Here is a 19494-nt window from a genome sequence, read left to right as displayed (position 1 = left end):
GGGCGCGGAGACAAGGACCCCAGGGAGTCCGGGGGCGGGGATCCCGGAAGGGCCTGGAGGGCGGAGACCCGGAGGGGGCCCGGGGGTCAGCGGGTTGGCCCTGCCCGGGTCCCGAGCGGCGAGGCCCGGACAGGGAGGGGTTACCAGGCGGCCCGGCCTCCCCCCTCCACCTCGTCCCGCCCCCCCTCCCGCGCTTCCTGGCGGCTCCGCGTCCGGCGCCTGTTTGTGCCGCGGCGCTGGGGCCCGGGACGACCCCGCCACCCCACCCCCGGGAGCCGAGAACGGCCCCGGGAGAGTCCGAGGCCCCGGCGGGCCCCGGAGCCTGCTGCCCCCGCCCCACAGCGCCCCCTCCAGGCCCTTTCCCCTCGCCCGACAGCGCCCCCGGGGGGTGGCACGGCACCCGCGCGCGCGCGCGCCCCGGGGTGCTTCCCCTTCCCCTCTCCCTGGCCATGGCCCCGGCGGCTTAGAAGCCTCCTCCGCCGCCGCCGCTCGGAGCAAGCCGGGGGCCGGATGGACGGGGCCGGGGGGCCCGGTGAGTACGGGGCGGGGCGGGCGGCGTGCCCCTTCCCGGAGCGCCGGCCGGTCGGCCGCTGCCAGAGCCCCACGGCTGTCTGGTGGCGTCCCCGCGTGCTTCTCGGCCTCAGGGTCTCTGAGCATCCTCCACTGGTCCTCAGGTTGCTCTCCCTAGTTATTTGGATCTCCTGCTGTCATTTCCAACTTCTTCAACGCCATCCACTCCCCGTGTTACTCTGGGCCCCTGGGTGTTTCTCTGTCCCCCGCGTTATTCTGGGCCTCTTCTCCTGGTTTTGTGGGTCGTTTTACTTTTGACCCGTTACCCTGGGACCTTCTCTATGACTGCGTCTCCGCTGATACCCTCTCCGGTCATTCTCGATCTCTTCTCCTGGTCGTCTGAGCCCTCAGACGACTGTACTCTCGTGTCCCCCTCTCCTTTCGCGCCCCTCCTCAGTTTCTCTCTCTTCCCTGGAGACTGGCGTCTGCTCTGGGGTGGGCCGTCATCCTTCACCCGCTCTGCGCCTCACTCTGTGGTTCCCACGTTCCTGGGCAGTACTCCATATTTCCCCCCTGGTACTCCACGGTACTCCCTGTCTTTGCGGAGGCTGAGACAGCAGCAGGAAGGGAGCGCTGCCAGACTCCTCGCCCGCCCTGGCCAGAAGGAGGCCCTTGATCCTCTACCACCCGTCTCCTCCCCTCTGGGCCACCCTCCAAGCCTGGGGCTGCTTGAAGGGGGTAGTCCTATTGGACGAATGCAAAGTTGGGGGTAGACAGCATCCGCTCAACCCTTTCTCCCCGTGGTGGGTACATTCTGAGTGCCTCTTGCCCTTTTCCCAGGTGAGGGCCCTGCTCAGGAGGCCCTGCAGTCCTTGAGCCGGCGGCTTCAGGTGCAAGAGAAGGAGATGGAGCTGGTTAAGGCAGCCCTGGCCGAGGCCCTCCGCCTGCTGCGGCTGCACGCGCCCCCCAACCCCCTGCAGGACCCTGGCACACCCGCTCCAACCCGAGATAGGTATGCCTGTTGTCACACACCCTCTTCCTTCCAGGGATCTCTAGGGGCATCAGGTTGATTCACTGTCTCCCCAGCAGCCCTGCCGCGCCCCCAGGACTGCCCCCCACGTGCGGCCCCTCCTTGGTGAGCCGGGGCACCCAGACCGAGACCGAGGTGGAGACGGAGCCATCCCCGCGCCCCCCTAGCCTGAGCAATGGGCCCCCAGCCCCCCAGGGGGTCAGTGAAGAGCCTGGTGGGACCCAGTCGGAAGGAGGGGGCAGCAGCAGCAGTGGTGCTGGTTCCCCTGGCCCCCCGGGGATCCTCAGGCTTGTGCAGTCCCCGCAGCGCGCTGACACGTAAGTGTCCTGCGGCAGAAGCCAGGAGGGCTGGGAGGACTGGGGAGCACGAGCAGAGGGAATGATCCTGACCTGCTCACTATGCTCCTACCAGGCCACGGAGAAATTCTTCCTCCTCCTCATCCCCCTCAGAGCGGCCTCGGCAGAAACTCTCCCGGAAGGCAGCTTCCTCGGCTAACCTGTTGCTGCGGTCAGGGAGCACGGAGAGGTGGGCCAGCCTGCCCCGCCCCCTGCCCCTCTCTACCCCACCCACCCCAGGCTCAGGCTCTTGATTTTCCACATCCCTCACCTCAATTCCCTGGGTGGGGTGGGGGGACCTCATTGCCCAACAGGAAGAAAGGAACAAGTGCTCCTGGGGCACCTGCTGTGTACCCGGCCCTGTGCTAAACCCTCGACCTTCTCCACCTCATTCAGTTCCCACGACATCCTTGGGGGGTAGGTGGTCTCTTGCTGTTCATTGGCCAGGTGAGGAAGCAGGCTCAGAGAGGGTAAGTCATTTGCCTGGGGTCACACAGCTAGAGCTTGGATTCAAACCCTACTCTTCCTGACTCCGGCTCTACTGTATCACCGCAAACCTTCCAAGATTCTAAGAGGTACTGAAAGCTGTCCTGATTTTCACAGATGATTGTTTTCGGAGTTTCAGCCCTACCCCTCAGCTCCACCTGCCTCCACCCCCTCCCCCAATCTACCAGGCTTTATTTCTAACCAACTGAGCCACCCAAGCGTCCTAACAGGCTTTATTTCTAGAGAGCAAGGGGAAATCCTAGTGGCTGAGTATAATTGTCTCAGAGTACCTACAGGGCTCAGGCCCCCTGAGTGTTTATTCGAGCCCTGTTCTTGGTCTCCTTTATTCTCTCAAGAAACATTATTGCTTTATGATCTAGTGAGAGCTGTTTGGGGAATTCACCTGTTACTTTCCTCTGGTGAGAGAAGGACTTTCTGGCTCATATCCCAGACCCTGAAAGGCAGGGCTGGTGTACCTTTCTGGATTCACTTTGGTCCCATTTTACAGATGGAGAAATGAAAAGGTCAACCAGAAGCCTGGTGGTCTAGAGGAGAGGGCCCCCCCTTGCCATGCCGCACTGTCTCTCACAGGCTTTAGGGCTTTGTGCCATGTGCTCTGCCCCTTTAGCCTAAATCTTCTCATCTCTTATGTAGTGATGAAAGTCCCCATCTCCTGGGGGCCCTGAATGCTCCGAATGCAGACTAACGGCCGGCAGACCTTGTTGGGTATCTAGAGGAACCTCCTTTCTTGTGTCCTGCCCTTTCCCACTTAGGTCTTGGAACCTGACCCCATCCCTCTGCTTTTCTCTCTTCCCAACAGCCGTGGGGGGAAAGAACCTCTCTCCAGCCCTGGGGGTCCTGGGTCTCGGAGGAGCAACTATAATTTGGGTATGTACAGAGGAGTCTGGAAGAGCTGGGATGACAGATTTGGGGTTTGGGCTACAGCCCCAGGAGCTATTGTGGGGGACCTGTGAGGTGTGGTGGGTAGAGTTTTCTTGAAAGGGAGGCTGCAGGGTGGTGGTTGACACCCCCCTTCTCTCTGTAGAAGGCATCTCAGTGAAAATGTTCCTTCGCGGCCGCCCCATTACCATGTACATCCCGTCTGGCATCCGCAGCCTTGAGGAGCTGCCCAGCGGCCCACCCCCGGAGACCCTCAGCCTTGACTGGGTGTATCCTGCCCCCTCCAGTCCCACGGGAGCCACCTTTCCCATCTTGGGGACCCCCCAGCTTCTCGATGGTTTCTCCCCGGGTCCGTGAGATCAGGAAGCCCTCTGACTCCTCCCCTACCATCCTTTGCTGATGGTGCTGCCAGCCAGAAGCTCTTTTGTTGCCCCCTCTCTACCTCATTCTGCCCTTGGTCTGACCCTTTCCTTGACTGTGATCCCCACTCCAGTTATGGGTACAGGGGTCGTGACTCCCGCTCTAATCTGTTTGTGCTGCGCTCTGGGGAGGTGGTCTACTTTATTGCCTGTGTGGTGGTGCTGTACCGGCCCGAGGGAGGCCCAGGGGGCCCTGGAGGTGGCGGCCAGAGACATTACCGGGGCCACACGGACTGCGTTCGATGGTGAGGGGCCCAGGGCCTGGGAGTGGGCAGCTCTAGGCATGGGGGCGGTGGCCTTGGCAGGAACGGGGTCTGGGTGGGTGTGGAGGAGCAGGAGGGCTCTCCAAGCACGGAGGACGTGTCCTGGGGGGTCTTGAGAGACCGACCCCCTTCCCTAGAGCGTCTCCTCCCCCACTTAGCCTGGCCGTCCACCCGGATGGTGTCCGTGTAGCTTCAGGACAGACAGCTGGAGTGGATAAAGATGGCAAGGTAAGGCCAAAGTCCAATACCAGGCAGACGGGATGAAATTCCAGCCTGGCTTTCCTTCGAGTCCCTGACCCCTTTCTGACGCCCCCAGCCCCTGCAGCCGGTGGTTCACGTCTGGGACTCAGAGACCCTGCTGAAGCTGCAGGAGATTGGACTGGGGGCCTTCGAGCGGGGCGTGGGAGCCTTGGCTTTCTCAGTGGCGGTGAGCCAGCCCCAAAGCCTCTAGATCCCCGGCTTCCTTGCCCAGGCACCTCCTTGAACTTCACCTCCAAAGTGACGCCTCCAAAGTTCTGGCCTTCTGGAACCCCACCCCCAACCCCAAGCCGATTTTCCTGAGAAAGGGACAGGTGTCCATTCCTCCTGCCTGTTCCAGCCGTGATGGCAGCCCTTGCCTAATGACTGGGAGCCCACACCCCTCTAGGCCTCACTCGGCCTCACCGATGTGTCCCCCATTCTCAGGATCAGGGTGCTTTTCTTTGTGTCGTGGATGATTCCAATGAACACATGCTGTCAGTGTGGGACTGCAGCCGAGGCACGAAGCTGGCTGAGATTAAGGTGAGGAGGGAGTCCAGGTGGCCTGGCATGGCCGTGAGGTTAGGGAGCTGAGAGCAGGGGAGTACAGAGCGAACTCCAGACTTCCCTGTACCTTGACGTCATTTCTGGCTGGGTCACCTGGAGTGAAGCCTCTTAGCCTCTCCGAGGCTGTGAAAGGGAACTATGGAAGTTTCTGGTCTCCGGAGAGATCCATTGCGTGTCAGGCATTAGGGTGGTCCCGGCATCGTGAGTGACTGGGAGGGGGGGCGCTCTTAGGGGACCAGGGCCTGGGTCCGGAAGGAAGGCTTGTCTTGGGGTTTCCGAGCTTCCGCAGACCAGCTGTCAGGATGCAAACTGAAAAGTGGAGTAAAGTGAGGGTGCTCAGGGCTTGGGACGGCTGAATCTGGTGTCTTCCCTTCAGAGTACCAATGACTCGGTTTTGGCCGTTGGCTTCAGCCCTCGTGACAGCAGTTGCATTGTCACCAGCGGGAAATCCCACGTCCACTTCTGGAACTGGAGTGGAGGAGCAGGGGTTCCTGGGAACGGGACCCTCACCCGGAAACAGGGTGTCTTTGGGGTGAGGCGTGGATGGGTGCAGGGTGGTGTGGGAGGACAGAATGGAGGTGGAGGTATTGGGCTGAGTACTGTAGACCCTGGTCCCCCCAAATGGCAATGGTCCGTGACTTCCGGTCTCCGCCCTTCCCTCTGACCCCTGCTCTCTGCTCGCCTCTCCCCCAGAAATACAAGAAACCCAAGTTTATCCCCTGCTTTGTGTTCCTCCCGGATGGAGACATTCTCACTGGGGATTCAGAGGGGAACATTCTCACCTGGGGGCGGAGCCTCTCAGATTCCAGAACCCCAGGCAGGGGTGGGGCCAAAGGTATGCGGTTGAGGGTGGTGGCTTCTGGGGAGTCTAGTACCCCAGAGGGTCTGTGGGAATAGAGAAGAGGATGTTCTTTTTTTTTTTCTTTTTACCATGACAGTTGATGGTTGTCTAGGGGCCCTCTAGGAGGGCTGTCTAGCAGGGTAGGGACATCATGGCAAAGGGGCAGAGCTGGGGCTTTGGGAATCTGCCAGATTCTGGGTTCACATTCCAGTTTTGCCTCTGGTTGTTTGGCCTTTAGGAAGTTACCTCACATCTTTGGTCCTCAGTTGTCCAGTTTGTAAACTGGGGAAAATAGTAGCCGAGGATCAGAGACCGTGTTCAGCCGGTACTCAACAGCTGGGAGTTATTACTCCGTTTGGGACAGCCAGGGCTGCTCCAGTGGCCCACTTCCTGGCACCCCGATTGCCAAGATGTTTTTGCCAACTCATGTTTTTGCCCACAGAGACCTACGGGATTGTGGCCCAGGCCCACGCTCACGAAGGTTCCATCTTTGCCCTGTGTCTCCGGCGGGACGGGACTGTGCTGAGTGGCGGCGGACGGGACCGCCGGCTGGTCCAGTGGGGGCCGGGATTGGTGGCCCTCCAGGAGGCGGAGGTGAGGGCTAGGCTGGTGTCAGGGGAGGGAGGAGGAAGAGGAATGGCCAGTGGGTCCCTGACTTTTGCCACCATCCCGCAGATTCCTGAACACTTTGGGGCCGTGCGGGCCATTGCGGAGGGGCTGGGCTCTGAGCTGCTGGTGGGAACCACGAAGAATGCATTGCTGAGGGGAGATCTGGCCCAGGGCTTCTCTCCTGTAATCCAGGTTGGTCCCCCACCCCCAGGGGTCCGGGGAGGAGGTGGGAAGAGCTACCGAGGCAGGGCAGAGGTTACAGGCTGTGCTCTGCTGCAGGGCCACACGGATGAGCTCTGGGGGCTCTGCACGCATCCCTTCCAGAACCGCTTCCTCACCTGTGGCCACGACCGGCAGCTCTGCCTGTGGGATGGGGAGGGCCATGCACTGGCCTGGAGCATTGACCTCAAGGTAGAGCCCTGTGTCCCTGGCTCCCCAATGCCACACCCACCATGGCTTCTGTGGCCACCACTCTTTCCCTAACATCCTCTTCTCTTCTCCCTGGAGGCAGCCAGTTTGTACTGGTATGGCCAAATGGGCTACTTAAAATCTGCTGTGCAGATGCCTCCAGTGCCCCCTGAACACTGCCCCCCTGCCCCTGAGCCCCCCGACCTCCCCCTCGCTCCAGCAACAAATGGTTAATTCTCCAGCACAGCTTCCCAGCTCAGTTCTGGTTGTTAAATATTTTGAGTATCACCTCATTTGAGCTCCAGGGACACCCTGCCTCCACCCCAGGTCTACTGTCCCTCTCCTCCCCGTCTCATCCTTGGGAGGAGAAGGCTTTGGTGTTACCAACATGACGAGGTGTCCATTCGGGAACCTTCCCTAGAAAGGCATCTTCTTAAATTCACCTTTTCCCCGCTCCCAGGAGACTGGTCTCTGTGCTGACTTCCACCCCAGTGGGGCAGTTGTGGCTGTAGGACTGAACACAGGGAGGTGAGAGGAGCCAGGATTCCTGGGAGGGGCAAGCAGGAGGTATGGGAAGGCTTCCCCGGTAATGGGGTGTGTGCGGGGGGAGGGGGGGGGTTGGGCGGGGGGGGGGGGGAGTGTGGCTCCTTCCTGCTCAGGGGCCCCAACTGCACCTCTCCCTCCTCAGTGCTTTTCTCTGCAGCCCAGGCCTCCCCTGCTCTCCTGTGGCAACTGTCATCACACTCAACCACTCTCCCCTCCAAACCTGGGAGTGGAGGAGGTGGCAGCTTAGGATAGAGAAGCAGTGGGGGTGGGAAGGGTTTGGGAGAGACTAACAAAGGGAAGTGCCAGGCTTGCGACTCCATTAGGTCCTCCTTTCTTAGAGGCATCAGAAGCTTCTCAGCCTTTCTCTCTCCTCGGCCCCTTCCCGTTTCCTAGCATACGAGTTGAGTGTTGGGGGTGCCTGAGGGGTTCCGTTGTTAAGCATCCAACTCTTTGATTTCGGCTCAGGTCATGATCTCATCAGGGTCGTGAGAGGAGAGCCGTGTGTGGGCTCTGTGCTACGCATGGAGCCTGCTTAAGGTTCCCTTTCTGCCTCTCCCTCTGCCCCTTCCCCCACTCTCCCTCTCTTAAAAAAACAAAACAAAAAAACTGGTGGTGACTTGTCCACATCACAGCCTTTCTGTTGGTGTCTCTGAGACTCTCCAACTTGCCAACCCCCACCTTGACCAGGACAGGTAACCTCACACGGGCTTTCCACCCCTCCCTTCCAGGTGGCTGGTTTTGGACACAGAGACCCGAGAGATTGTGTCGGACATCACTGATGGCAATGAGCAGCTCTCAGTGGTCCGGTATAGCCCAGGTGGGAGCCACCCCCTACCCCAGACCTAGACCTATCCCTGGCCCTTCCCTCTCTGAGTGAGTGTCTTTGTAGATGGGTTGTACCTGGCCATCGGTTCCCATGACAACATGATCTACATCTATAGTGTTTCCAGTGATGGGGCCAAGTCCAGCCGCTTTGGCCGCTGTGTGGTGAGGAGGCTGGGCTGGAGGGTGGGGGGGCATTGCCAGAGCAGGTAAACTCCCTGAAGGGGGTCTCGTGCACTAAGGGGCATGTGAGGAAGGGAAACAGTATCTACATTTTTAGTCTCTTGACCCTTTCTCCTAGGGTCACTCCAGCTTCATCACTCACCTTGACTGGTCCAAGGATGGGAGTTTCATCATGTCCAATTCTGGGGACTATGAGATCCTTTACTGTGAGTGGAAGGAAGGGAGAGCATGGGGAATGGGTAACCTGGTGGGTTTCATTTGTTTGGCAGGGGGTGCTCCTGGTTGGGAGGGGTTGAAGGAGAATAGGTAGAGAGGCTGTGGCTTAGAGAGGGGGAGATGGGTTGGAATTGTACAGAGGAGAAACACTATGATTTGGGATTCCTCCCTCCCCCAGTTTTACACGTCTTTCCCCATGAGGACTTGAAAAATGTACTAGGAAGAGGTTGTTTTGGACAAGTTTGTCAGGGCAGGTGTGGAGGGACTGACTTATCTAGGGAGGAGGAACTGATGAGAAGCTGTCAGGAGAACTTGAGCCAAGAATTCAGGAAGCACATGGGGCTAGGTTTTGGCTTGGGCTGAGGGCTGCTACCACGGTGACCAGATCACACGCAGGTCTTTCCAGCCTGCCTGTCTCCGTGTCTTCCCCACTGAGGGCTGGGTTAGAGCTGAGCTGGGTGGGCTCCCTCTGTCCAGGGGATGTGGTTGGAGGCTGCAAGCTGCTGAGGAATCGCTACGACAGCCGAGACCGGGAGTGGGCCACTTACACCTGCGTGCTGGGCTTCCACGTCTATGGTGAGCAGGGCCTTGGAACCTTGAGGGAGGGGTGGGGGGGTCGGGGGCAAGGTGGAGCCCGGCCTGGGCTCGGAATGCGGGGCATGCGTCGAGGGGTGGGCGTCGAGAAACTGGCAGATCCAGCCCGGGAGGCCCCTCAGGCCCTGGGCTGTCGGGACTGGGAAGGATTGCCTGGAACGCGGCCAGTGGGTGGCCGAGGCTGCCTGAGCGCCGGGAACGGTGCGGCCCGGGGCGTGGGTGGCCAAGGGGAGAGGCCTCACTGAGGCGGGCCGCCGTCCTAGGCGTGTGGCCAGACGGCTCGGATGGCACCGACATCAACTCCCTGTGTCGCTCCCACAACGAGCGCGTGGTGGCCGTGGCCGACGACTTCTGCAAAGTGCACCTGTTCCAGTACCCGTGCGCGCGCGCCAAGGTGAGGCCTCCTGGGGCCTCTGGGGTCGGGCGGGCCGGATAGGCCCGGGGCTCCGGGGCCACCGCAACTCGTCTTCCCTCTCGCCCAGGCGCCAAGCCTCGTGTACGGCGGCCACGGCAGCCACGTGACCAGCGTCCGGTTCACGCACGACGACTCGCACCTCATCTCGCTGGGGGGCAAGGACGCCAGCATCTTCCAATGGCGAGTGCTGGGCGCTGGAGGCGCGGGGCCGGCGCCCGCCACGCCCTCTCGAACGCCCTCCCTGTCCCCCGCCTCCTCTCTCGACGTCTGACCGCTGCGGGAGGGGACCCACCGGCCCTGCGGCGCGGCTCCGCCCCACCCGAAACCCCTAGGACCAGGGGCCGACCTTTCCTGGACTTCGAGACATTCCCGATTGCGCGTTTCCCTGGAGGGGGCGAATGGCACCCCCGCACACACTGTAGAGACCCGCTGGCTGAGCCGGGCAGCCCCAGCCTGGGCCCTGACTCCCGCCGCCTGCTGAGGGGCAATAAACCAAAAGCAAAGTCGCCTCCCAGTCCTTTTGTGGGGCTCGGCTGGGTGCCTCCGGGGCCCTGTGGGGGTGGCGATGAAGAAAAAGAGGAGTTTGGAAAGGGTAGGGGAGCGTAGGCCACTCATGCAAATAACAGGCAAAGCCGCTTGCAAATAACCCGGCGGAGCGCGAAGGCGCGCGAGTCCTTCGGGGCCGCAGGCGGAGCTGTGGGGCTCGGGCAAGGAGAGAGTTAAGCCCAACTCTTCTCCCGCCCTCGGGGGAGGGGCCGAGCTGCAACGGAAATAACCGAGCGCCGGGCCGCGGTTGGTCGGAGGGAGCCGAATCTCTTCCGGAAGTAGCCGAGCTCTGGGGTCTCGCTCTCCGACCTGAGCCGAGCGCCGGGCCTTGTTCTCCGGATCGGCCGAAGGTGTTCCGGAAGGAGGCGAACCCCGAGGCGGGCAGGGCAAGCCTTCCCGGCGGCCGGCAGAGCCCTACGTCTGGTGGGGCTTGGCGAGGACGGCGGGGGGGCGGGGGAGCCGGAGCCTGGCTCCGGTCCGGCGGGAGCCGAGCTCGTTCCGGAAGAGGCCGAGCGGACCGGCGCTGGCCTCGGCGTCCCGGGAGTGAGGCGGTAGCGGCGGCGGCGGCGACAGCGCGGGCCGGGATGAACCGCGACGGCTGAGGCAGCGGAGGTGCCGGCTGCGCGGGCCCGACCGAGACTTCCGCGAAGCGCCAGCCCCGCGCTCGGGGCTTCGCCTCGAGCCGAGCCCTGCCCCCGCGAGCCTCCCGGACCCCTTTGTGCGGCCGGAGGCGGCGGCGGGAACGGCCATGGCGGCCAACATGTACCGGGTGGGGGGTGAGTACCGGGCGCAGGGGCTGCGGGGTCCGCGGAGGGAGAGGTCGGGGTCCGGGGCTGGAGAGGCTCGGCACCCGGCAGCACGGGGAGCCGCGCCTGGGGCGGCGTGGTCCCGAGCGCGGACCGGAACCGGAACCGGGAACACGGGGAGCGAGGGTGCGGGGCCGGCGAAGCGCGGCGGGGCGCCGCGGCTCCCGGAGAGGCTGCGGGCAGCCCCGACGGCACTCTCAGGCTCGCGTCGGGGAGCCCCTGGGTCGGGGAGTGGGGCCTGGGAAACTGATTCCGAAGGAACTGACAGGGCACGCAGGGGGCGCGGGGGGCGGGGGGGGCGGCCCGAGGCGACCGCTCTGCCACCTGAGCGGGAACCGACGGGCGGTTTCCTCCTCCCCGCCCCCCGGTCGTTATTGTGCGCCTGGGATCTAAAAGATGAGGACCCTGCGCTAGAGTCAGTAACAATTGCTCTCTTGGCCGAGACAGGGGTGCAACTCCTTCGTTGAGTTGTGGGGACTGCTTCTCATGAGTCTCTTAAGGCTCACTTTTGAGTGAAGGATTTGATAAAAGAACTAGGTGGTCACGGGTGGAACCCCTTGTTTTCTGGTAGTCTCTGCACTTTCACATTTCAGGCTCCTCGCTACCTGGACCCTTATCCTTTGGTCCTCTCAGGCCTACTTTTTCTCCTACCCTGGTGCTCAGTCTTTCCCATCACCTCCTCTGATCTTCCCGATGCTTCCCCACCTCCTCCTACAGATTACGTCTATTTTGAAAATTCTTCTAGCAATCCTTACCTGGTTAGACGGATTGAGGAGCTCAACAAGGTGAGTGGAGCAGAGCCCCACCTCTGTCCTGTCCTGCCTCCCCATACCCCTTGGGGGGGGTGTCTTTTTCTTCTGAGGTCACTAACTTCAGGTGGAAGCCAGGGGGTGGGGGCGGGGAACCAAAGGGATCCTAAGTGCCCATTCATATTCATCCATTCATTCATTGGATGTATTCAGGAAAGGTTTAGAGAGTTGGGTGGGAACGTACCTATTCTATCTCTGGGGGTCTAAGGAAAGGGAAAGTCTGGGGGGAAAAAAAGTTCAGAAGTCTGTCCATAGGTGTAAGTCTCTTTATTCAGAATTTTTCGGGTCTTTCTATTTACACCCCTTAGAACCTTATTCACAGTGGTTAGTTTCTTCTTTATGAGTTTCCACTTTATTTTTTTAATTTTTATTTTTTAAAGATTTTATTTATTTATTCGACAGAGAGACATCACTAGTAGGCAGAGAGGCAGGCAGAGAGAGAGAGGAGGAAGCAGGCTCCCTGCTGAGCAGAGAGCCCGATGTGGGACTCGATCCCAGGACCCTGAGATCATGACCTGAGCCGAAGGCAGCGGCTTAACCCACTGAGCCACCTAGGCTCCCTGAGTTTCCACTTTAAAATGACCAATTTTAACTGCCATTTTTTTTTATCCCCTTAGACTGCAAACGGAAACGTGGAGGCAAAGGTTGTGTGCCTTTTCCGGCGAAGGGACATTTCTAGTAGCCTCAACAGCCTGGCTGATAGCAATGCCAGTGAGTGTCTGTGCACCCCCACCTCACCCTAACACCCCCCCCACTCCCCCTCCCCATGGTCTGAGGCCCAGGCATGTCCCTGCAGGTGTTTCCCCTGGTAGCATGCCCAAAAGTAGGGGTGTGAGTTTGGGGGTGGGAAATGCCTGGTCTGCGGAGGGAGGCCTGTTTTTACACGTTGGGGTTGGAAGCAGGGTGGAGAGACCATGATAAGGAAAGCCAGAAAATGGCTTGTATGAGACTGTGTATCTGAATGAAGGGTGTAAAAGAGATGATAGTATTTAAATAGGGGATGGGGAAGGGGTTTAGAGAAGCAGGACCCCTTGGGGACAGTTTTGGGTACATTGGGACAGTGAGTGCTGATTGTAAACGTCAAGGTTGAAGAGGAAGAGCTTGTACTTAGAAGCCTGCGTAATAGGGAAACAGCCTAATTTTGTGATCACGAGGTAATGAGAATACATTGAAGGGAGAGAATAGGAAGCTAGGAAAGTTTTCTTGCCCTTTTTCCTCTTCCTCAGCTGTTCTGTCTTCTCACCACTCCATTTTACATCTTTGCCTTTTGCCTTATTTTCCCTCTCTTTATGCTTTCATCTTCCTTTAAAAAACATATTTCCTTCTGTTTTCTTTAGTTTCTTTTTTCCTTTCCTTGTTTGGTTTTCTTTTCTTTCTTCCTCGTGTTCCTCCTTCTGAAATTATTTTCCTTATTTCAGGCAGCTTTGGGCATGAAGGGGTTAAGGAGGAGCTAGGCCTACCAAGTTCTCTGGCCCTCTGGGGTTTACAGCCCCATCTGGCAGGGGCTGACCTTGGCCTTGTCCAATCAGAGGGGGTGGGGGGGTGTGGTCCCCCCCTTGCCTTAGCCCAGGGTTTCCGGAGCACACAGGCGAGGGGTGGAGCCTGCTGCACCCCCACCACCCCCCTTCTCCCTGAGGTTGGGAACAATGCACCAATGAGCCTGGGCCTGTGGCTGTCCTGCCCCCTCCTGGTTTGGTTGGCCCCCAGCCAAGTTAACCCTTTCCACCAAGGTTTCAGGGTAGAGTTGCAGTGCCTGGGGAAGAAGGTGTTGGCCCTGGCTTGAGAGGTCCTGGCCTTGGAAGCCCCACAAACTTATCATTAGCCAAGTGGACAGTGAAGGGTAGTTAGGGTTGCATGATGTTTAAGAGGAAAGAGAGTCCTGAAATCTGAAAAGAACTGGTAAGCACAACCTTGTGTGATGATTTTTCACCTTGTAGGGTTTCTGGACCTCAGGCTGGTTTAGCAAGAGAGACAAGTGTGATATTCTTGTCGGGCCTCGTGTGGGCAGATTTGTGCTTTATGAGTGGCTTCTGAGCATTGGCGCCTGGGTTTGGGATGGGTTTCTGTGGCGTTCTGTGCACTCTCAGCAGCTATTCCCAAAACGTTAGCGATGGGGAGTTGGAGCGCTGTGATGGGGAAGAGCGCTAAGTGGGAAAGCTGGTGGACTAAAGCTGTGAGAGGCAGGTACCTGGGGAATGCGGAGAAACCAGCTGGTAAATAGAAGGTGTTTTCCCTGGGTTAGAGTTTCCAGGGTGGCTTCTTTCTGAATTAGTTTCTGACTTGGCTTCTTCCTCCTTCATCTCCTAGGGGAGTTTGAGGAAGAATCAAAGCAGCCAGGGGTATCGGAGCAGCAGCGACATCAGCTGAAGCACCGGGAGCTTTTTCTTTCTCGGCAGTTTGAATCGTTACCAGCCACACACATACGGTACGGGATGATCCAGGCCACTGTGGCCTGCTTGCACTTGTTCAGAAGATGGGGGGGGGGGGGCGTGTATTGGAGATGCTGTGGAGAGGGAACGAGGAGCTCACCCAGGTTTTTCGGACCTCTTTTCTGTAGAGGGAAATGCAGTGTGACCCTCCTGAATGAGACGGATATCTTGAGCCAATACCTGGAAAAGGAGGTGAGAGAGAGGTCCTGGGAGGAGGGGGGGGGGTGTGCCCAACGAGGCCAGAGGAAAGTAGAACTGTGCCGAGGTGTAGGCTGACAGACTGCCTGTTCTGGGAACTCTGGGTCTTCCCTACTGCCCTCTGCCCCTGAGGACTGCTGCCTGCTAACCTTTTCTTCCCGTCTCCAGGACTGCTTTTTTTATTCACTGGTGTTTGACCCTGTGCAGAAGACACTTCTAGCTGATCAGGGGGAGATCAGAGTTGGTTGCAAATACCAAGCTGAGATCCCAGATCGCCTGGCAGAGGGTAAGCAACAGGACAGACCATACGGCTGCTGGGTCACAGAACACAGTAGTGTCTGTGAATGGTGTGCTGTGGAATAGTTTGCTGCCCTGTCTTCATGACTCTCTCCTGCCACCTTGATGCGACGAGACCCTGGGAACCTGAGAGGGACAGTTGGGCACAGGTGGGAGGAGAAGTCTGAGAGTTGAGAGGGCTGACAGAATCCGAGCGGGAGACAAGGAGGAATGAGGTACTGTTGTGTCGAGATACTTACCCTCCTTTCCCTGTCCCTGATGTTGCCATCGCCCTGTTCCTCAGGGGAATCCGATAATCGGAACCAACAGAAGATGGAGATGAAGGTCTGGGACCCAGACAACCCTCTCACAGACCGGCAGATTGATCAGTTTCTCGTGGTGGCCCGGTGAGGGGTGGGTGGATGGGGAAGATGGGCTGGGGGCGGTGTGGACATCTTGCATCGAATTCTCAGAGGTGGACTCGATTTTTTTTTTTTTTTTTCTTGGCATGGGTGTTTTCCTTATTTGGCTTGGTTCCTCAGCCCACTCATGCCTTCTTTCTTTCTTGACTTCTCAATCTCTCCCTCAGAGCTGTGGGCACCTTTGCAAGAGCCCTGGATTGCAGCAGCTCCATTCGGCAGCCAAGCCTGCACATGAGTGCAGCCGCCGCCTCCCGAGATATCACGCTGGTGAGCAGATACGGCTGCGCAGTCAGACATTCTGGGCTCCTTGGGGACCTGCCGAGCCCTGGGACCGGAGAGGAAGGGTCTCCGAGGGCATGGCACAGAGGGGTTTGGGCCGTCAGCGTTGTTTCCTGCCTTCCCTGTAGTTCCATGCGATGGATACGTTGCAGAGGAACGGCTATGACTTGGCTAAAGCCATGTCCACCCTGGTGCCCCAGGGGGGCCCGGTGCTCTGTCGGGATGAGATGGAGGAGTGGTCTGCCTCCGAGGCCATGTTGTTTGAGGAGGCCCTGGAGAAGTACGGGAAGGACTTCAATGATATTCGCCAGGACTTCGTAAGTGGATGGGGCCGGGCGGAGAGGTGGAAGAGATGACAGGTGAGGGAACCAGGACCTGGGGCCAGATGCCAGCTCTGCTTCTTCCCTCTGTCTCCTTAGCTGCCTTGGAAGTCACTCGCCAGCATAGTCCAGTTTTATTACATGTGGAAAACCACAGACCGCTATATTCAGCAGGTACGGGCTGGGCTGGGGAGGCTGGACCAGGGGCCTCCTGCTCACCTCTGCCTTGGGGAGTCGATGACATCCTCCTGCAGAGATGCTCTCATCCGCCTCTTCCTTTCTTTTTTCCCTTCCTGCAGAAAAGGTTGAAAGCTGCTGAAGCAGACAGCAAACTAAAACAAGTCTATATCCCTACCTAGTAAGTGTGGTAGGTGGGGGAGGCTGGTGCATTCTTTTTCTCTCTCCTCCAGCTCATGCTTTTCTCAGAGATTGGCGGTGGGTGGGAGTCAGGGTCAAAGAGTCAAATGATGATGGACACGAGGTGGAAATAGGATTCTCTTCCTTGACCAGTTCCTGGTTTCTCCCCACACTGTTCCCATTAGTACTAAGCCAAATCCTAACCAGATCATCTCTGTGGGCTCGAAACCCGGCATGAATGGGGCTGGATTCCAGAAAGGCCTGACTTGCGAGAGCTGCCACAGTGAGTTCCAGGGAAGGATAGGGATGTTGGGGGTGGGTAAGGTCTTCTCTGGCCCAAGGACCTGAGGGGCTCAGGCGACCTATTTTTCCTAAACTTCCTCCTTCTCTCCGTGCTCCTGCAGCCACACAGTCTGCCCAGTGGTACGCCTGGGGCCCACCCAACATGCAGTGCCGGCTCTGTGCTTCCTGTTGGATCTACTGGAAGAAGTATGGGGGGCTGAAGACCCCGACCCAGCTTGAGGGAGCTGCTCGGGGAACAACAGTAAGGACTGATGGGGAGCAGGCCGGGGAGAGCAGTTAAGCATATTGATGGGAGCTTTAGGTGAAAGCCAGAACACCCAACCCCTTAAATGGTGATGGTTTGATGTGCATGTGGGTGGGGAGGGGGTGCTTGGTGGTGGTTGGAGAGATGGGGAGGTCAGGATGGCAGTGAGGAGATCAGGCAGGAACGAATTGCTTTTTTGTGGAGAATGGAAGAAAGAAGAGCCCCAGTGTCCATCCGGGCTCACCCTTTTTCCCATGTCTTTCTTCCAGGAGCCACACTCGAGGGGTCATTTGTCTAGACCTGAAGCCCAGAGTCTCTCTCCCTATACGACTAGCGCCAACCGGGCCAAGCTGCTGGCTAAGAACAGGCAAACATTCCTGCTCCAGACCACAAAGCTGACCCGTCTGGCCAGACGCATGTGCAGGGACCTGTTACAGCCGAGGAGGGCTGCCCGACGACCCTATGCCCCTATCAATGCCAATGCCATCAAGGCGGAGTGTAAGGGCAGGAGTGGTGGGGCTAGTGGCAGGTCGGGATGCTCTGGCCAGAAAGCAGAGCAGAGACCACTGTTCTCTGGAGGTCTAATGACAGCAGGGATGGCAGGCCACAGTGCTTGGGAAGGCGAGTAGATGTGGCTCCTGGCCATAGGAGAGGCCTGAATAGCGAAGCCCCTTCAAGAATTTTCTTCTTTGTTCTCTAGGCTCCATTCGACTTCCTAAGGCTGCGAAGACTCCATTGAAGATTCATCCTCTGGTGCGGCTGCCGCTGGCAACCATCGTCAAAGATTTGGGTAGGGGACGAACCGGTCAGGTGGTGGCAGGTTCTCTGTCATCCTTTCACCATCAAAGTCCAACGAGATTAAGTCTAACAGCCTATGCTTTTGTTCATTAATAACAGTTCTCATAAACTACCCGTAGTGAATGATAAGATCACACTCATGTGCGAATTGCTTGACAGACCCCTCTCCCCATCACTGCTTTTGGGGATGCCCAGGGAAACTACATAGAGAAGAGAAAGCATGAAAGTTCTTTAAGTTTTCTCTTATGTTTTCTTGGCAGTGGCCCAGGCGCCTCTGAAACCAAAAACACCTCGGGGTACCAAGACGCCAATCAACAGAAACCAGCTGACCCAGAACCGGGGTCTGGGGGGCATTATGGTGAAACGGGCCTATGAAACTGTGAGTTGACAGCTGGAGTGAGCCAGACTGATTGGGTGGGCTTTGATTTCTGATTGGAATCTGTGAGTCCTCTTTCATTGTGCTGCCCCCCACCCCCCCCACTTTCCAGATGGCAGGAGCAGGGGTCCCCTTCTCTGCCAATGGAAGGCCTCTGGCCTCAGGGATTCGTTCCGGCTCACAGCCAGCAGCCAAGCGTCAAAAACTAAACCCAGCTGATGCCCCCAATCCGGTGGTGTTTGTGGCCACAAAGGATACCAGGTAGGGAGGCCACCATGGGAGGGGCTGAGAGGTTGACAGCCCAGATTGGTGGGTAAGGATAATGCCAGTTCTGCGCGAGACCAGCTCCAGGAGGAATGGGTACGGGATGGGGATGTCAGGAAAGAATGGGCCAGAAGGCAGAACTGGAGTTTGAAATCTGGGGTTTCACCTCAAGAGTCTTACTAGCCTTTTTCATTCCACTCTTCTTTTCCTGGCAGGGCCCTGCGGAAGGCTCTGACCCATCTGGAAATGAGGCGCGCTGCCCGCCGACCCAACTTGCCCCTGAAGGTGAAGCCACCACTGATTGCAGTGCGGCCTCCAGTCCCACTGTCTGCACCCTCACATCCTGCCAGCACCAATGAGCCCATTGTCCTGGAGGATTGAGCATCTGTGGGGGAAGGGAGGTGGGCTGAAAGCTAGAGGGCGGGTGCCCAGGGCATCCAACCTCCCTTCCCTTTAGTATCAAAGGAGTGAGTGAGGGAGGGAGCAAGTGAGTGTGTGTCCTGGGAGGGGTTGGGCGCCCTCTGGTGTTTCCACTTGGAGGCTTGTCCCTTTCCCAGGCTTCTCCACACCTGGTGGTGGAGGGCACACTGCAGGAACTTGACCCATTGTGGGAACCTAGCCTGTTTTGGGGGGTAGGACCCACAGTTGTCTTGGACAGTTTTGGGGGGAGGGTTTTTTAATTTTTTAAAAATTTTGCCTCCCTTTGTGAAAGGGGATGGGGGAGGGGGAAGAGTAAATGGATAGAGGAGGTGGTGGTTGGGGGAGGGGGACGTGCACTGCCATGACTGCCATGTCTATCTTTTTTTTCTAATGGGGGTTTCTCTTCCTGTCCGGTGTCCGGACTTTCCTAATTGGAGTTTGAGGCCCCTAAGCCTAAGCTGGCATCAGCCCCAGCCCATGCTCTCTCTTTTCCTTCCCTCCCTGTGCCCTCTCCGCCTTTTGTACGCCAATTCTCAGAAATAAAGATCTTTTGTCCGTTTTTTTAACCTCGGATTCTGTAATTGGTTCTTATAGTAACAAATAAAAAGCTGTTTTCTTCAGCTTCTCCTGGCTCAACTGTTCTCTGCTGTGGGGGGTGGAGAGGGGAGAGGGTGGTGTATGCAATTGGCAAAATAAAGGACAGCGCATCATAAAGGAGGTACAGACAGGACTTTCCCCAAGAACAGCTTTAGGAGACAGGCAGCAGGGACAGGCTGCCTGTTCCAGCTAGCTTTTTCCTGTGACTCAAACTGCTTCCCAGATCCCTGTGGTGCTGGAACCCAAGCTCCTCTTGACACACAGATTTGTTCAGAGCAGTTGGAATGAGAGGACTCTGGATGGTTGGTGGCTTCCACAGGAAGGGAAGTGTGAAGGTGCTTTTCTATTTCCCAACACTTACTCTTCTCAGGAAATTCTGGGAGTTGCTAGAGACCAGGGCAAGATGCAGCCTATTTTGGTGGGGTGGGGGTATTGCAGTCTCTTACCACCCAGCTCTGTGGTATATTTGCACAGATTGCTGCTCAAGGATTCCCGAGACCAGCCTCAGCACTCGCCTTGATAGTGGGGCCCACTCTAGAACCGTCTCCTGCTTTCTTGGTTTTGGGAAACAGAAGCCTGAGCAGGGACCAACAGGAGGCACACCCTTGGAGAATGTAGGTGAAGTTAAACTTACTCTGTGGTCCTTCTGCACTTCCTTCCCTGTAGGGC

General features: G+C 58.1%; 2 protein-coding genes across 7 annotated transcripts; both read left to right on the top strand.

The window, feature by feature from the left end:
• Positions 1 to 12: 12 nt before the first annotated feature.
• On the top strand, positions 13 to 10002 carry EML3 (EMAP like 3). Of its 6 annotated transcripts, none has more exons than XM_059144453.1 (22): positions 16 to 532; positions 1351 to 1522; positions 1600 to 1857; positions 1952 to 2065; positions 3182 to 3249; positions 3407 to 3530; positions 3755 to 3925; positions 4102 to 4171; positions 4260 to 4370; positions 4628 to 4723; positions 5124 to 5279; positions 5441 to 5582; positions 6031 to 6182; positions 6264 to 6389; positions 6477 to 6608; positions 7066 to 7133; positions 7880 to 7968; positions 8041 to 8138; positions 8275 to 8362; positions 8850 to 8948; positions 9230 to 9360; positions 9449 to 9889. In XM_059144453.1, exons 1-22 carry the CDS (start codon positions 511 to 513, stop codon positions 9650 to 9652), a joined length of 2691 nt encoding a protein of 896 aa, XP_059000436.1. In that variant the 5' UTR covers positions 16 to 510; the 3' UTR covers positions 9653 to 9889. The 6 variants fall into 6 exon arrangements, with proteins under 6 accessions (XP_059000424.1, XP_059000465.1, XP_059000436.1 ...); XM_059144451.1 differs by having other exon boundaries at positions 1597 to 1857; XM_059144441.1 differs by lacking the exon at positions 9230 to 9360 and having other exon boundaries at positions 13 to 532; positions 9449 to 10002.
• Positions 10003 to 10190: 188 nt separating this feature from the next.
• MTA2 (metastasis associated 1 family member 2) lies at positions 10191 to 18848 on the top strand. Its single transcript, XM_059144510.1, has 18 exons — positions 10191 to 10703; positions 11451 to 11518; positions 12160 to 12253; positions 13850 to 13967; positions 14100 to 14163; positions 14338 to 14455; positions 14750 to 14852; positions 15035 to 15134; positions 15275 to 15463; positions 15566 to 15640; positions 15766 to 15824; positions 16009 to 16106; positions 16228 to 16367; positions 16640 to 16868; positions 17071 to 17160; positions 17429 to 17547; positions 17657 to 17805; positions 18024 to 18848. Exons 1-18 carry the CDS (start codon positions 10676 to 10678, stop codon positions 18187 to 18189), a joined length of 2007 nt encoding a protein of 668 aa, XP_059000493.1. The 5' UTR covers positions 10191 to 10675; the 3' UTR covers positions 18190 to 18848.
• The last annotated feature ends 646 nt before the right edge of the window (positions 18849 to 19494 follow it).

This window comes from Mustela lutreola, chromosome 1 (assembly GCF_030435805.1).
Source record: "Mustela lutreola isolate mMusLut2 chromosome 1, mMusLut2.pri, whole genome shotgun sequence".
In the NCBI taxonomy this organism is placed as follows: domain Eukaryota; kingdom Metazoa; phylum Chordata; class Mammalia; order Carnivora; family Mustelidae; genus Mustela; species Mustela lutreola.
Note: the sequence above shows the minus strand (reverse complement) of the source record. Positions and strands in the feature narration are given on the sequence as shown.

Excerpts from the sequence above, each read along its gene's own strand:
- EML3 (XM_059144441.1), top strand. The coding sequence starts at position 511 with ATGGACGGGGCCGGGGGGCCCG. Across the intron at positions 4,371-4,627 it reads CCTTGGCTTTCTCAGTGGCG|GATCAGGGTGCTTTTCTTTG; the intron begins GTGAGCCAGCCC and ends CCCCATTCTCAG. Across the intron at positions 8,363-8,849 it reads GGACTATGAGATCCTTTACT|GGGATGTGGTTGGAGGCTGC; the intron begins GTGAGTGGAAGG and ends CCCTCTGTCCAG.
- MTA2 (XM_059144510.1), top strand. The coding sequence starts at position 10,676 with ATGGCGGCCAACATGTACCGGGTGGGGG. Across the intron at positions 10,704-11,450 it reads CAACATGTACCGGGTGGGGG|ATTACGTCTATTTTGAAAAT; the intron begins GTGAGTACCGGG and ends CTCCTCCTACAG. Across the intron at positions 15,641-15,765 it reads CAGACCGCTATATTCAGCAG|AAAAGGTTGAAAGCTGCTGA; the intron begins GTACGGGCTGGG and ends CCCTTCCTGCAG.